At 43.2% G+C, this 13645-nt stretch overlaps 3 protein-coding genes and 1 long non-coding RNA gene across 4 annotated transcripts; 1 reads left to right on the top strand and 3 right to left on the bottom strand.

Moving 5' to 3' along the window:
• Positions 1–218: 218 nt before the first annotated feature.
• On the bottom strand, positions 219–1005 carry LOC140036678 (uncharacterized). The gene is made up of 2 exons (XR_011840234.1): positions 870–1005; positions 219–779 (listed from the first exon to the last, which is right to left on the bottom strand). It is a non-coding gene; the product is annotated as an uncharacterized lncRNA (long non-coding RNA).
• Positions 773–5572, top strand: LOC113730449 (putative receptor-like protein kinase At3g47110). Its single transcript, XM_027255132.2, has 3 exons — positions 773–918; positions 1009–4856; positions 4981–5572. Exons 2-3 carry the CDS (start codon positions 2159–2161, stop codon positions 5445–5447), a joined length of 3165 nt encoding a protein of 1054 aa, XP_027110933.2. The 5' UTR covers positions 773–918; positions 1009–2158; the 3' UTR covers positions 5448–5572.
• A 416-nt stretch (positions 5573–5988) lies between these two features.
• Positions 5989–10444, bottom strand: LOC113730433 (pentatricopeptide repeat-containing protein At2g29760, chloroplastic). The gene has a single exon (XM_027255108.2). It carries the CDS (start codon positions 8905–8907, stop codon positions 6682–6684), a length of 2226 nt encoding a protein of 741 aa, XP_027110909.2. The 5' UTR covers positions 8908–10444; the 3' UTR covers positions 5989–6681.
• Positions 10445–11036: 592 nt separating this feature from the next.
• On the bottom strand, positions 11037–11905 carry LOC113730440 (pleckstrin homology domain-containing protein 1). The gene has a single exon (XM_027255119.2). It carries the CDS (start codon positions 11721–11723, stop codon positions 11283–11285), a length of 441 nt encoding a protein of 146 aa, XP_027110920.2. The 5' UTR covers positions 11724–11905; the 3' UTR covers positions 11037–11282.
• Positions 11906–13645: the final 1740 nt, after the last annotated feature.

The raw sequence follows: 13645 nt of genomic DNA, 5'->3' as shown, positions 1-13645 counted from the left end.
TTTTATGAAGAACCAAGGTCTTGCTTTCACCATATCATTGTCAGTTCCATTAGACATACGACTACTATTAGGTGAGAAACCAGATCAAGGTTTTTGGTTCCTTTTTTTGTTCTATAATCCCCTTGAATGATTTCTCAGTAATGGGTTCACCGATGGTTGGCACTAGGACTTTTTCCCTAAAAATTATAGTGAAGATGAGAAACCAAAAATAATGAAGATATTTGAATAGGGAGAAAAGGGGGGGGGGTGTTTGTACTAAATCGTATCAGTAACAATTAGTTACAGATCTAAAACTACCTCATCTTTTCATGTGTGGATGATGTCTAAGAAACAGAGATTTAAAATTTTCCAAAAAATAAAAAGGAAATAAAGAAAAGTCAACTGGTAATTAAGGAAACATTGTGCTAGAGTGGGGCTAGAGGTGGATCTCCGATGGCAACGGCAAGAACACATCTGTTGAGATTGGTGACGACAACAACAAAGATCTATCGAGTAGGCATGCAACTTAACTGGAATCGACTGCTTATCTAGGCAATCTCTGTGGAAGACATGAGTGGACCTGAAAAGCTACCTCACCTTGAGCTTTAAATCTATGTGGTCTAGGCAAATGGTGCACATCTTCTGTGAAAGAATATCATCTTCTTAGTTCGACGATGGTGGTGATGATTCTGCTTGTTCTTCTTGTTGAAATTATTGGCAGAATTCCGTGGGCAGACAAGAATGCCCCTGCTAATTCCTCGTGCATCGCATGTGATGTTGCTTTCTGTCATTCTCAACTGCTGGAATTGACGGAAGGACCAATATTTTGCATTTTTGATAGATCGAGAATCAAAAGTTTACTTCTAATTGTTGGAGGGCTTAAAGTTTACCTGGATAAAAGTTTAAGTACCATTGGGACCTTTTCCCCTTCTAATCCAGGTTTCCTTCTGCGCTTCGCTGATCATCTTATTTTCTGCTCTGCATCATTATGTATCTGTTAATGATATCCCTTATTTTTGTGAAAGTCAGGGTTGCCGGAATGCAGCCTGGCGGCATAGGAATTCAAACTGCAGGTGTACTACATCTTATTAAGTTTCTTCGCTTAATGTATAATGCAACCCTAATTTTAGTTGGATCCAAAAAGTTCAACTCCTTTTATCCACTTGGCCGTTTGAGAATGAGTGGTGGGTTATTTCAGTAGAATTCTGATTGCGAAATTATCGGATTGACAACAACGTAAAAGGATTATCAATCCATAGGGCTGGATCTCTCGTATCTTTTTTCTCTCTCTCTCTCTCTCTCGTTTTCAAACATTCAAAAGTCAACAAGCTGTTGTCATTTTGGCAGGCGAACGAACGATCAGCAGTAGAAAGTAGAAAGCAGGCGATGGTATGGGCAATGGTTTGGAAGTTTCCGTCGAAAGTCATGTCCGCCCATCAAAGCAATGTACAATTTATTTAATGATTCAAGACAAGCCTACTCCCCATTCCAGAACATGCAGCTTTTGAATATTGACTTGCTATAATGTCCACGAAGTTTAAAACTTCAGCTTTGGCCGTTGATCAACTTATAATTTCGTCCATGGAATTACAATTCTCGACATGCAGCTCGCAATCCAATTCAGATAGCAATCTATGATAAACAAAGAAAACTCTGTTTTGTTAAAGTCAACCGTTCACATAAAAATAAAACAGCGGCAAAAACCGCTGGATTCCCTAAATTTGCAATTTTGTGCCTTAAAGTTCCCCGCAGCTAGCGAGGAACTACTACGACTAAGAATTGATGGATAGTATCTAGATCTGCAAATGCAAGTCAATGTCCAGGGTTTGTCGCTTGCCCAGTCGGTATGGTAATCCAAATGAAGTCGAATGTGGTCCATTTTCTAGTTTGGGTTACTAGTCTTCTTTTTCTTTTACCACTTGCGACTAGCTTCTTTCAGCGCTGGGCTTGATTTGCAAAGTTGAAATGAAGCGTCCACTTTTTTCAATTGTTTAGTGGTTCCCTTTGCTCGCGTACTCAAGCGAAAGTGCAAGGAAAAGTAAAAATAGTCAAGTGAAAATTGAACAAGAGGAAAAAGGAGTAGTAATATAATAGGCTCCATTGCTGTTGCTTACATTGGCATACAGTTGTGCCATTCTTAGCCGCTTCTCTCCGAAAACTTCAAGCAATTAACTCCCAAATGGAATTCCATGTTTCTAGTTTAAGCTTGTCCTTCTGTTTAACCTTCCATGCAATTCTTTTCATGGTCATTAACTTCTCTTTTCCTGGCAATGTTTTAGCAGCCGTAGTCAGGAATGAGACTGATGAACTTGCGCTTCTGGCATTCAAATCAGAAATAACTGAGGATCTTGATGGTGTCTTAGACTCTTGGAATGCAACTCTCCATTTTTGCCAGTGGACTGGGGTGGAATGTGGGCTCAAACACCAGAGGGTCAGCAGTTTGGATCTAAGAGGACGGAGATTGGCTGGTTCTGTATCTCCTCATGTTGGAAGTCTTTCATTTCTTCGCGTGCTTGACCTATCAGAAAACTCCTTCCATGGGGTGATTCCCTCAGAAGTGGGACATCTATTCAGGCTTCAGACTCTAAACTTAAGTTATAATCTCTTAAAAGGTGAAATTCCAGCCAATCTTTCTCATTGTCAAAGCCTCACTTATCTTATTCTAGACCACAATTTTCTTGAACGACACATTCCTCCTGAACTTGGTTCACTGACAAAGCTGGTCATGCTCTATCTTAAGAACAACAACCTCACAGGAACTATCCCAGCTTCCATTGGGAATCTTACATCCCTTCAAGAGCTTTATATCTCATACAATGATCTGGAGGGAGGATTTCCAGATACAATGGCTCAACTCAGAAGCTTGGTGTCCCTTGGTATGTCATGGAATTCTCTTTCTGGAGAATTTCCTCTTGTTCTTTTTAACTTATCATCTCTTCAGCTCATAGGTTTGTCATTTAACAAATTTAGAGGTAGTCTTAGACCTGACATAGGCCTTTTCTTTCCCAAACTCCAAAGACTGTATTTGGCAAACAATTCTTTTACTGGACTTATTCCAGCTTCACTGTCAAATTGTTCAGAGCTTCTACAGCTAGACTTTCCCGAGAACTATTTCACTGGAAATGTACCACTGAGTTTTGGGAACCTTCGAAACCTATTCTGGCTTAATGTCCTTACCAACCAGCTGGGAAGTGGGGCCTCTGGTGATTTGAATTTTATTAGTTCTCTCAGCAATTGCCAAAATCTTGAGTTTCTTGATATTGCTGAGAACCATTTTGGAGGTAAGTTACCTGATTCTATAACTAATCTATCAACCTCGCTCACACGGTTACTTGTTGGACAAAACATGATCCATGGAACCATACCTAAAGATATTTCTAAACTTTTCAACTTGAATGTTCTCAGCATAAAAGAAACTCTGATAAGTGGTAGCATTCCAGAATCCATAGGAAAGCTTTCGAACTTGAAAACCCTTCATTTTGAATCAAATCGATTGACAGGAGTCGTGCCCTCTTCCTTGGGAAACATCACAGGCCTCTTGTATATTTACCTTCAAGATAACAACTTGGAAGGAAGTATTCCTGCTAGTCTCGGTAACTGTAGGTTCCTCCAGAGACTAGAACTTTCAAAGAACAACCTCACTGGTTCCATACCAAAAGAAATCATGCGCCTTTCATCCCTTTCGCTTGTCCTTGATATGTCTCAAAACTTCTTCAGTGGTCCGTTGCCCGAGGAGGTTGGGAACTTGACAAATCTTGCAGTGCTTGATCTTTCGAACAACAAACTCTCTGGGAGAATTCCGAGCACCCTGGCAAATTGCTTGTCCCTGGAATCACTCTATATGCAAAGCAATGACTTAGAAGGAGAAATTCCATCCCTGACTAGTCTGAAAAACATTCAGTATTTTGATATTTCTAGTAACAACTTGTCAGGGCACATTCCGCAAAGCATGGCCGAGCTCTCAACTTTACGTTATTTGAATCTCTCATTCAACCATCTTGAGGGTAAGATACCGGTTGAAGGCGTCTTTGCAGATGCTAGTTCTGTTCAAGTGCGGGGCAATGCAAAACTTTGTGGAGGCATCGAGGGGCTGCATTTGCAGCCATGTCCAAGGCAATCACCCAGAGGATCAAAGAAGAAAACTGCGATAAAGGTGATACTGATTGTTGTTGTTTCTTCATGTTTAGCCCTGCTGTTGCTTTTACTTTTGCTTTGTTGGATGCGAAAGGTGAAAAAGAAACCTACTTCAGCGTCTTTGAGCGACCAAATATACAAGAAGGTTTCTTACAATGACTTGCTAAATGCAACTGAAGGGTTCTCATCACACAATTTGATAGGATCAGGTAATTTTGGAACTGTGTACAAAGGATGTCTTGGTCCAGATGCAAAAATAGTTGCTATCAAAGTCATCAAGCTTCAAAAGAAGGGAGCTTTCAAGAGCTTTTTGTCCGAGTGTCAAGCCATGCGGAACATAAGGCATAGGAACCTTGTGAAGATTCTTACTGCTTGCTCAAGCGTAGACTTCAATGGCAATGACTTTAAAGCACTAGTATATGAATACATGCCAAATGGAAGTCTGGAGAAATGGCTGCATCAAGATGGTGAGCAGATGCAGCAGAAAGGTCTTAGCATCTTCCAACGGATAAACATAGCTATAGACGTAGCTTCTGCATTGCATTATCTACATAACCAGTGCCAAACATCTTTGGTGCACTGTGATCTTAAACCGAGCAATGTTCTGCTTGACAATGATTTGACTGCTCATGTAAGCGATTTTGGTTTGGCAAGGCTTCTAATTTCCAACTCCAGGGAAGATGCTGATCTGAATCAATTTAGTTCACTAGGGATCAAGGGCACCATAGGTTATGCTGCTCCAGGTAAATTTTTCTACTGATCTTACAATTTGAGATTCTTGTAAATCTTGGATAATATTGTTGAATTTTATATTGGCTTCAAGTTAATGTTAGATAAGAATAAGAAAGGGGTCAATAAATTTTGCAGAGTATGGCATGGGTGGTCGTGTGTCTACTCAAGGAGACGTCTACAGCTTTGGGATTCTACTGCTGGAGATTTTCACAGGTAGGCGGCCCACGGATGCACTCTTTACAGGGTACCTAAATCTCCACAGCTTGGTCAAAAAGGGATTGCCAGATAGTGTAATGGAAATTGTAGACCAATCTGCTCTGCTCGATGAAGATCCTGGAGATTTGGTGGAAGCAGTTGGATATGAAACTCATAGCAGCAGAGTTGAGCTCAGTGACATATTGGTTTCAGTTTTTAAAATTGGCGTTGCATGCTCAGAGGAGGCTCCTCAAGACAGAATGAACATGAGTCAAGTTGTCAATGATCTGGCTTCGGTCAGAGAAAAATTCAGTGGAAAAAGTGCACGTAGGAGGGAAATGCAAAAATCAGACGGACGGGTGAATATTCTAGTAGATTCACTAGCTTCCACCGAGCTGATTCACTAGTAACAGTCCCATAATATGGGAGGAGCTCCTCCTATCTCCTTTTTCCGGCTCTCTTAGCAAGTAGTTTCTTAATTCGCCTTTAGTTTAGAAATAAAATAACTGACTACAGCGCACTTTCACTGTAATTGGTTGTCCGTACTATCCCGTCTTGCATGTATTTTCAGGTCTTCAATTGAACGCATCGTGTACTACTTTACAGTAAAACGAATTGAAATGCACTTGAAAACCCTCCAATAAAAACGCAATCAAAGTGCATTCTGATCAAATAATCTGTCGGCTTATATATAGCCTCCGCTACCAGCAGCTTGAATTGTATGCGAGTTTGCCAAGTTGTAGACTTTGCAGCATGTTGGCAACGATTTGACCGAAGAGAGTTGTATAACTATAGCAGCCAGCTGCATGCCCGTATCTTTGTGTCCTCCTGTATTGTTTATTAATATTTTGCTTATTTGGTAACTTGGAAGAATGAACTGTTCTGACTGCCAAGTACCAATCCTTACAGAAAAGAATGATTATATGATAGGAGTATTAGCTTATAGAGTCAACACGCAACACATGAGAGGTATTATGATTCGCCTGAAATTTCAAGATCTGGATACATATATCCACCAATACTGGTAATCTAGATGTAATACAGGAGTAGTGTTTACTACAATCAAAGTATATTCTGGCCATCCACATACCAGTAGTCTATGACCAACCAAATATTTTGTGCGCTACTACGTGCACTAGGACATGCCCGACAATTTTCAAAGAAAACGGGTCTGGCAAATTCCTGATGCAACCATTAGCAGTCGGTCAAGCTCCAATCCATTTGATAGCATGCATTCAATACCATCAGTTCCACTTGTCCACTCATTATCACAGAAACTTGGCTTCTGAAATCAAATAATTTGTCACCAGTTTCTGCAACAACCTGACTACCACGACAAAGCATGCTCAGCAACCTTTTCCTTCCAAATTGAGCTTCCAACGCCAAAATTACATTTAGGCATGTAAACTGGATTAGCGCCATGTTCCATCATTCGCATGTTGATCATCTTTGGATTTTTAACATATATTTCATCTGCTATGCTTGTGTCAAATGACACAGACAAATTTGCACTAATGGAGTTTTAAGTCCCAGATAAGTGAAGTCGCTCTTGGTGCCATGCCTCCTGGAAATTTTCTCTGCATTTTTACCAGTTGATAGGAGTCCCGCATAAGAATCTTTTGCAGGCCAGCATTCCAGAATTTACCAGTAATCCATGCATGAACAAGAGCCTCCTTTAAAGTGATGAAACCGGTAACAGTCTCTCAATACTATTTCTCTATTATAAAGCTTTGATATCAGCTTAGCAGCAGCATGGCAGTCACCACAGATACGGAGATTCTTTACAATTCGAATTGGTTGGGATGGGCTTATACTAATAAGTCCAAACGCCATAGCCAACTTCTCGCTGTGAAGATATAATGCCTGCTCTTGCACATGTTCTTCTTCAACAAGTTGCAGCAGCTGGGATTTCATTGGCACATAACCAACAGATGTCAATCTAGTCGCAATCTCATCCAATTTCACGTAGATATTCTTTGAAAGAGGGTGAGTATTATCTCCAACAAGAAATTCATGAACATTGCCATCCACCTCAATTAAGCTGCAACCGGGTTCCTTCTTTAGTCCAGAGTTTCTCATAAGCTTCCTTAATTCTGAAACTTTGTCCCATCTACCTGATTTAGCATAAATATTAGATAAAAGCACATAGGCTCCATCATTTTGAGGCTCTAATTCAAGCAAATTGCTACAAGCCCGTTCACCTATGTCTATGTTTCCATGAAGCCTGCACGCACCAAGCAGAGCCCCCCAAACTGATGCCCCAGCGGAAATGGGCATATTGTCAATTACATCAAGTGCTTCTTCCAAGTTACCTGCACGACCAAGAATATCAACCAGGCAAGCATAGTGCTGGACCCCAGGCACAACCCCAAAAACTGACTCCATTTGATTGAAAATGCCCCTTCCAGAATCCACCAGCCCTGAGTGACTGCAAGCACTTAATAAGTTGGTAAAAGTAACAGAATTAGGCTTGACCTTAGCTTCTTGCATTTTCAAGAAAAGACCTATTGCTTCCCTTCCACGCCCATGCATTGCGAAGCCAGCAATCATGGCACTCCATACAAAAACATCTCTGTTGTCCACAGAATGAAATACTTCAAGTGCCTTCTCCAAATCCCCACACTTAGAATACATGTCAATCAATGCAGTAGTGAGATGACAATTTAAATTAATACCATGTTTATTGATGTATACATGAATCCAGCCCCCTAAATCGATTGCCCCCAACTGAGCACATGCTGACAGCACACAAACAAGTGTAACTGCATCAGGTTTAGCCTCCTTTCTGAGCTGCAATTCATTGAAAGTAGCCAATGCCTCCTTAGGATTACCATTCTGCTCATAAGCCGAGATAAGAGCATTCCATGCAGCAATATCTTGGCAAGGCATTGTATCAAAAAGACTCCTAGCAGCACTAAAATCCCCCACCTTCGTGTACCCAACAAGCATAGTTGTCCATGAAATAATGTCCTTAACCCCCATCTTGTCAAACAATCTTTTTGCATCCTCCATACTCCCACACTTTACATACATGTCAAGAATTGCATTATTTAATACCAAACTCTCCTTAATCCCATTTCTCCTAATATACAAATGCATGGACCTCCCGAGCTCCAAGTCTAAATTCTTTGCGCAAGCTGACAGGACTCCTATCATGGTGACGTCATTGGGCCTCACATTTTCTCCCTCCATCCTGAAGAACAAGTCCAATGACTCTTCAGCATAACCGCCTTGTGCAAGCCCGACGATCATTGAATTCCAAGAAACAACGTCCCTTTTGGGCATGCTCATGAAAACCCGGTACGCCATATCGAAACACCCGCATTCACCATAGAAATGGATCAAAGAATTAAGAACAAACAAGTCAGACCCAAACTCCGACTTGAGCACCATCCCGTGGAGCCCTTTTCCAACCGACAGAGCTGAAAGCAGTGCAGAGGCTTTGATCAGAAAAGGAAACGTAAATTTATTAGGCAATTCATCACTCCCATGAAGCATTTTGATAAAGATCAAAAGGGCATTAACGGGTTCTTGACTGGAAGCATAGGAGCGAATGAGGGCGTTCCAAGAGTAAAGATTTGGGCGGGGAATTTGATCAAACACTTTCTGGGCATACTGGATGCTTGAGACTTCCGAGTAAGCTGCGACCTGGATGAGCTTGCTGGCCGAATAAGGGTCGGAAAAGAGCCCGATTCGTAGCATTCGAGCGTGAATTTGCTTGAGCTGTGTAGAGTCGGAGCATCGGTCCAGCTGTAAGAGTAGAGGGTGGTCTGCGAAGTAACGTTCGTTATTGACAGTTATGGAAACAGGAGTTGGGTGGCGGTTAAGTGGAAGGTTGTTGATAGCAGGGGTGCATGAAATGGCCATGAGTTTTGCTTTGCTTGTGGCACTCTTTTCCTGGCTTTCTATCAAACTACACGGGACATAAGATGATTACTATCCCGTGCGCATCGTTTGGTAATGGCAAATAAAATGTTAATCGTCCTCCACAACCATTTGGGAACGTTCTAACTGTTCTAATTCAGCTATACATGGATGGAAGTGGAACTCAGCGTAAAGAAGAATTTCATCCCCTCCGTTAAACTTTTCACTTGCAGATTCTGGAACTGGAGGGATCGCTGATTAATGTTTTAATGTTTTCGGACAACCAATCTTTTTTTCTTCTTTTTTTTTTTTTTTAACGAACAACCAATCATCAATCAACTCCGGGCGTAATTAGAATGAACCTCCTTGTAATTATGAGCAAGTTGACCTTTGGCCTCCCGAGCTTATTATATCAGCAATTTCCCCCCTTAAATACCGGTCCAGTTTTTTTGCGTTTTTTCAGTTTTCGCCTTTCTTCTTTTCTGTTGTTACCACGTACTAACTTTTTTTAAGCTTGGAGAACTAGCAGCATTCTGAAGATGAGGGTCAAGGGCAACTGCAAAAGCTGAATCTTTTAGAGAGAATGAGCATTTCAATAAACGTAATTTTGCTTTGAATTTGATTGTGAAAATAATCTGAATGGCAACTTTCCCGGGCAAATTATGTGCCTTTCATCCTTAACTCTTTGTCCTGAGATATCATCCAGTTTGTTCACAGTCAGGCCCCTTCCCCTTTCACTTTGATTTTTTTTTTTCGGATACGACAACTGTTGTATAACCTAATCTATCCTATACTAAGGGGGAGGGGGCGGACTTAAGGAGGCCTAAGGATAACCCGGAGAGGACTGAACCACCACCGGACCAGACGGGTGCACAACACAACCGCCTGAATTTTTTGAAGCAAGTCACTTAAATGTGACATTTTTTGTGGCCTTAATGGCTAGGTGATGGCCACCGGCTCAAAGGTTGGTGGTTAGTTGGAAACCTGATACATACTGTAAAACTTGCAGTATTGAACAACAGTAAGTTGTTTTGTTTGCTGAGACAGTCAAGCCTATGGTAATCGTTGACTTGAAACCACTTTAACTGCAGGATGATCTCTTTGTAGGGCATTCCGTCCATGCATCACTTAAAAAAGTTTTGAATACACAGATTTTCCAGCAACGGCCTGTCAGGCAGAATTGTTCTATACCATTTCAGCTAGCTTGTAGGCAAGATTCCACCCCCCAACGAGTCTTCAGAAGTTTTCAGTGCAGATGATTATTTTTGGGATTTAAGCTTTTGTGGCCGCATTTCATAACTTCACTCCGAGACTATTATTCCCTGTCGAAGCTCATGTTTAATCCATATAGCATTATTGTTTTCGGGGTTGATAGTAGTTAAGCTCATCCCATCCCCGTCGCTAGCTCTCTTGATTAGTTTCGTTGCAGCGTACTTCGCCAGAAAAGTTAAGAAGGAATAAACTAGTCCACATCTACCATAGGACAGCTCGCTGATAGATTTCCTTCACAAATTATTATAGGTTCAGCTCATATCGACTGGAAAGCAAAGACCTCGTGAATGATTGCAACAAGGAAACACACACTCCAGAACTCAGTTTCTGTCGTATTTTTGCACGTGACATGTGAAAACACGAAGATGTGTATAGCAACAGAGTCGAATTTATTTTACAAAGAAGAGATGCAAGAACCCCTAAAAAGCTACTGCGCATGCCTATTTTCCTGTGATCAAACCCACTGAGTGTTTAAGCTATACTAGAATTGGAGTGTCATGCACAGCGAAATTCCCAAGACTCAGACCGGAAAACAAAGAAGCTGGGCAGAGACTAGTTTCCACCAGAGGCAAACATCGAAAAAGCAAGGAACTGTAACCAGGGGAGGCACGCAGCCTTACTAAAAGATGCAATGACAATATGATATTTTCAGAATTTTTTTTATCCTGGACCAATAACTGTCCATTCTAATTTCTAAAAGAAGATAAGAGCAGTACAAAATTTTGGTTGTTATAGGGATTCTTCAATAAAGATCAAACACGTTGAAATTGTACATCAGGGCATAACTTCAATTGTTTCTGTAGTTAACATGGGGATGTAGATTACAATTGCCGCTCCTTATTAAACTTGACTTGTAGAGATGGAACAACAATCTCAACAATTTAATTCACGATAACAAAGTGCTAACCAAAGGCATTAAGGTTAATTACAAATAGATTAAACAAAGACGTCACAAATTTAACATCACCATTCAACTAATTCACGAACAACCTTCACGATCACATACATACATGATGCAGCCGAGTGCCCCCCAAATGGTAAATAAAATACTAGGACCAGTCTACAAGTAGAAGGGCAAAGCCAAAATTACATTGGAAAGGCGGAAATTAAGCCCTGCTGCTATCGTAATCAATGACCTCGGAATCAGTAACGGACCTGGAATGCTGCACAATTGAGCGTCCGATGGAGTTGATCCAATCTTCTTTCTCCTTGTCCGAATCAGCCACGAAGTACATGGTATCCCTGCTGGTGGAGAGCTCGAAAGAGAAGGGCTTGTTGAGGGCGTCCTCGGCGCCTTTGACGGTGAGGCAATCGGCAGTGGAGATGACGCCACGTGGAATGGCGGAGCTGGTGGAGGAATCAAAAGGGTCTTTGAACCAGAGCAGCTTGCCTTGTTTGAGAACGAACCAGCGACGACGCCAGGTTTTGATGTACTCGCCTTGCTTGGTCAGCCAACCGGAGCGCTCCGGGTTGGACCAGAACTCCACTCCGGCATAGTCTGATGGGTCCGGGTTGGCGCCGGTCACCGATCGCCACAGGCTCTCCATTTTTCTCTTAATTAATATATGGAACGGCAGGGGGAGAAGTAGATGATGACTGATTGAGTATTACAGCTGAGTTTTGTGAATTGTGATAGACAGAATACAAATACACACACAAAGTCTACCCGACCGCCAACGCTTTGTAGAATGTAAGAGTTGACAGTTAGCACTGGACTTTGCGAGTAGCAGCAGTTACGCTTCGGGTTAATCATTAATGGCCTTTGAGGAGGTGATTTTTGGTTGGTACCTAGACCGACCTGGATCAGTCCTCTCTGAGATGAAGTGAGGTGAACTCCTGTGTCCGAAATGAACCTCGGTGTCCGAAGTGAGTGGCGGGGCTTCTCCCCTGGTATCACTCCGACGATCAAGTTAGTATGAGAACGAGAATAATGAGAATGAGTTAATGAACAGTGTGTTTACTTGTTGGGAGTGTGTCTGGGGTATTTATAGAAGAGAGGTGGTCAAGACGGAAGGCTCATGCTAGCGGGACCCACTCTCTGGCATTACGGCTCTGTCTCCTGTCAGGAGGTCTGACTCTGACACTGTAGCCGCCTGGGAGTGATGACGGAGGATATGGTGCAGGTGCTATTAAGTGCCTCCAGTGCTTTTCAGATAAAGTGCTGGTCCTGGATGATGTCAGGTGGGTTGACATCATCAGCGTGCAGCTGAGGCGGGGGTGCCGAGGTCGGCTACACAGTATGCTATGGAAACGGCCGAGCCCGAGCTCAGGGATGATGTCCGGGACACGGATGAACTCCGATGAGGGACGAGGTGAGTCCACCTCGGCCACTCGGGATGGCCGAGGTGAGCATCCTCAATAAGCCCCCCAAGCCTCGGATGCTCCGAGCAAGGGAGGTGCCGAGACTTCCTAGTGCTGAAGTCATGAAGAGTCGAGGCTCCGAAACCGCTCCGGAAGATGCGGGGACTCGACACGTGGACGAGTCAGTTGATAGGACGTGGTCACTGATAACCGTCGCGTCGTGAAGTAGTGGGACGTTTCGTGCAGAAGGTGTCAGTCGAAAGGACGGGGCATTAATGAGGAGAGAGGGAGGCGTGACGTTTTGAATTCGATCGTGATCGTCTTTTCGTATTCTTGCCGCCTCTTCGGATTCTGGCTCTCCTCTATAAATAGGTGGTCCCTTTCACCGCATGGCCCATCACTTTCTTTCTTCGCTTGACTTGCAAAATTTGTGAGCGTAGCCGAGATCAATCCTGCCAGCCGATATCACAGCCGAAGTCGTCCACTTCGTCCAGTTCGGTATACAATAGTAAGTATCCCTTTTTCTTCTTGTCTTGTCTTTCACATATGGCCAAAACGGCTAAAACCCACAAAGAAACCGTGACCCCGAGCTACCAGACCGAGGTGAGGGCGGATTCTGAGGAAGAAGCGACGACGTCCAGTTCGGAGGGGTCGGCACAGGGTTCCGAGGAAGGATCGACCGAAGTGAGAGTCGGCGAGGCAGGCTCGGGATTGGAATCGTCCGAGATGAGCGAGGGTGGTTCCGAGGTCGAGTACAATACCGAGCTCGGGACCGAGATACCCCATGACGAGGGCGTGCCGGAGCCAGTTGCTCCAGTGGACGTAGCCAACATCAATTTCGGCCAGATGCCGAAGTTTAGGAGTCGAGTGGGAAGGGATATGGCCGAGAAGGTGGTAAACAAGTACCCCTTCCGGCCGTGGTATGAAGTTTTGCCGCCCGAGGTGGATGACACAGCCGCGGAACCCCCCTTTGGCATGGTGGCCGTCTACATTCAACAGCTGGAGGCCGGGCTGAGGATGCCGACGTCGAGGTTCCTCCGGGACTTACTTCGTCACTTCCAGGTGAGAATCACCCAACTCACCCCGAATGCGATCCGCATCATTGTGGGGTTTGAGATGCTGTGCCGACATCAGGAGGTGACTCCCTCCGTCGATCTCTTCCGCCGAT

The sequence above is a fragment of the Coffea arabica genome, chromosome 1c (genome assembly GCF_036785885.1).
Source record: "Coffea arabica cultivar ET-39 chromosome 1c, Coffea Arabica ET-39 HiFi, whole genome shotgun sequence".
Lineage (NCBI taxonomy): Eukaryota > Viridiplantae > Streptophyta > Magnoliopsida > Gentianales > Rubiaceae > Coffea > Coffea arabica.
This window is presented reverse-complemented; position numbering and strand designations above follow the sequence as displayed.

Coding starts and splice junctions, on each gene's coding strand:
- LOC113730433 (XM_027255108.2), bottom strand. CDS start 8,907: ATGGCCATTTCATGCACCCCTGCTATCAACAACCTTCCACTTAACCGC.
- LOC113730449 (XM_027255132.2), top strand. CDS start 2,159: ATGGAATTCCATGTTTCTAGTTTAAGCTTGTCCTTCTGTTTAACCTTC. Junction 4,857..4,980: donor CATAGGTTATGCTGCTCCAG/GTAAATTTTTCT, acceptor TAAATTTTGCAG/AGTATGGCATGGGTGGTCGT.
- LOC113730440 (XM_027255119.2), bottom strand. CDS start 11,723: ATGGAGAGCCTGTGGCGATCGGTGACCGGCGCCAACCCGGACCCATCA.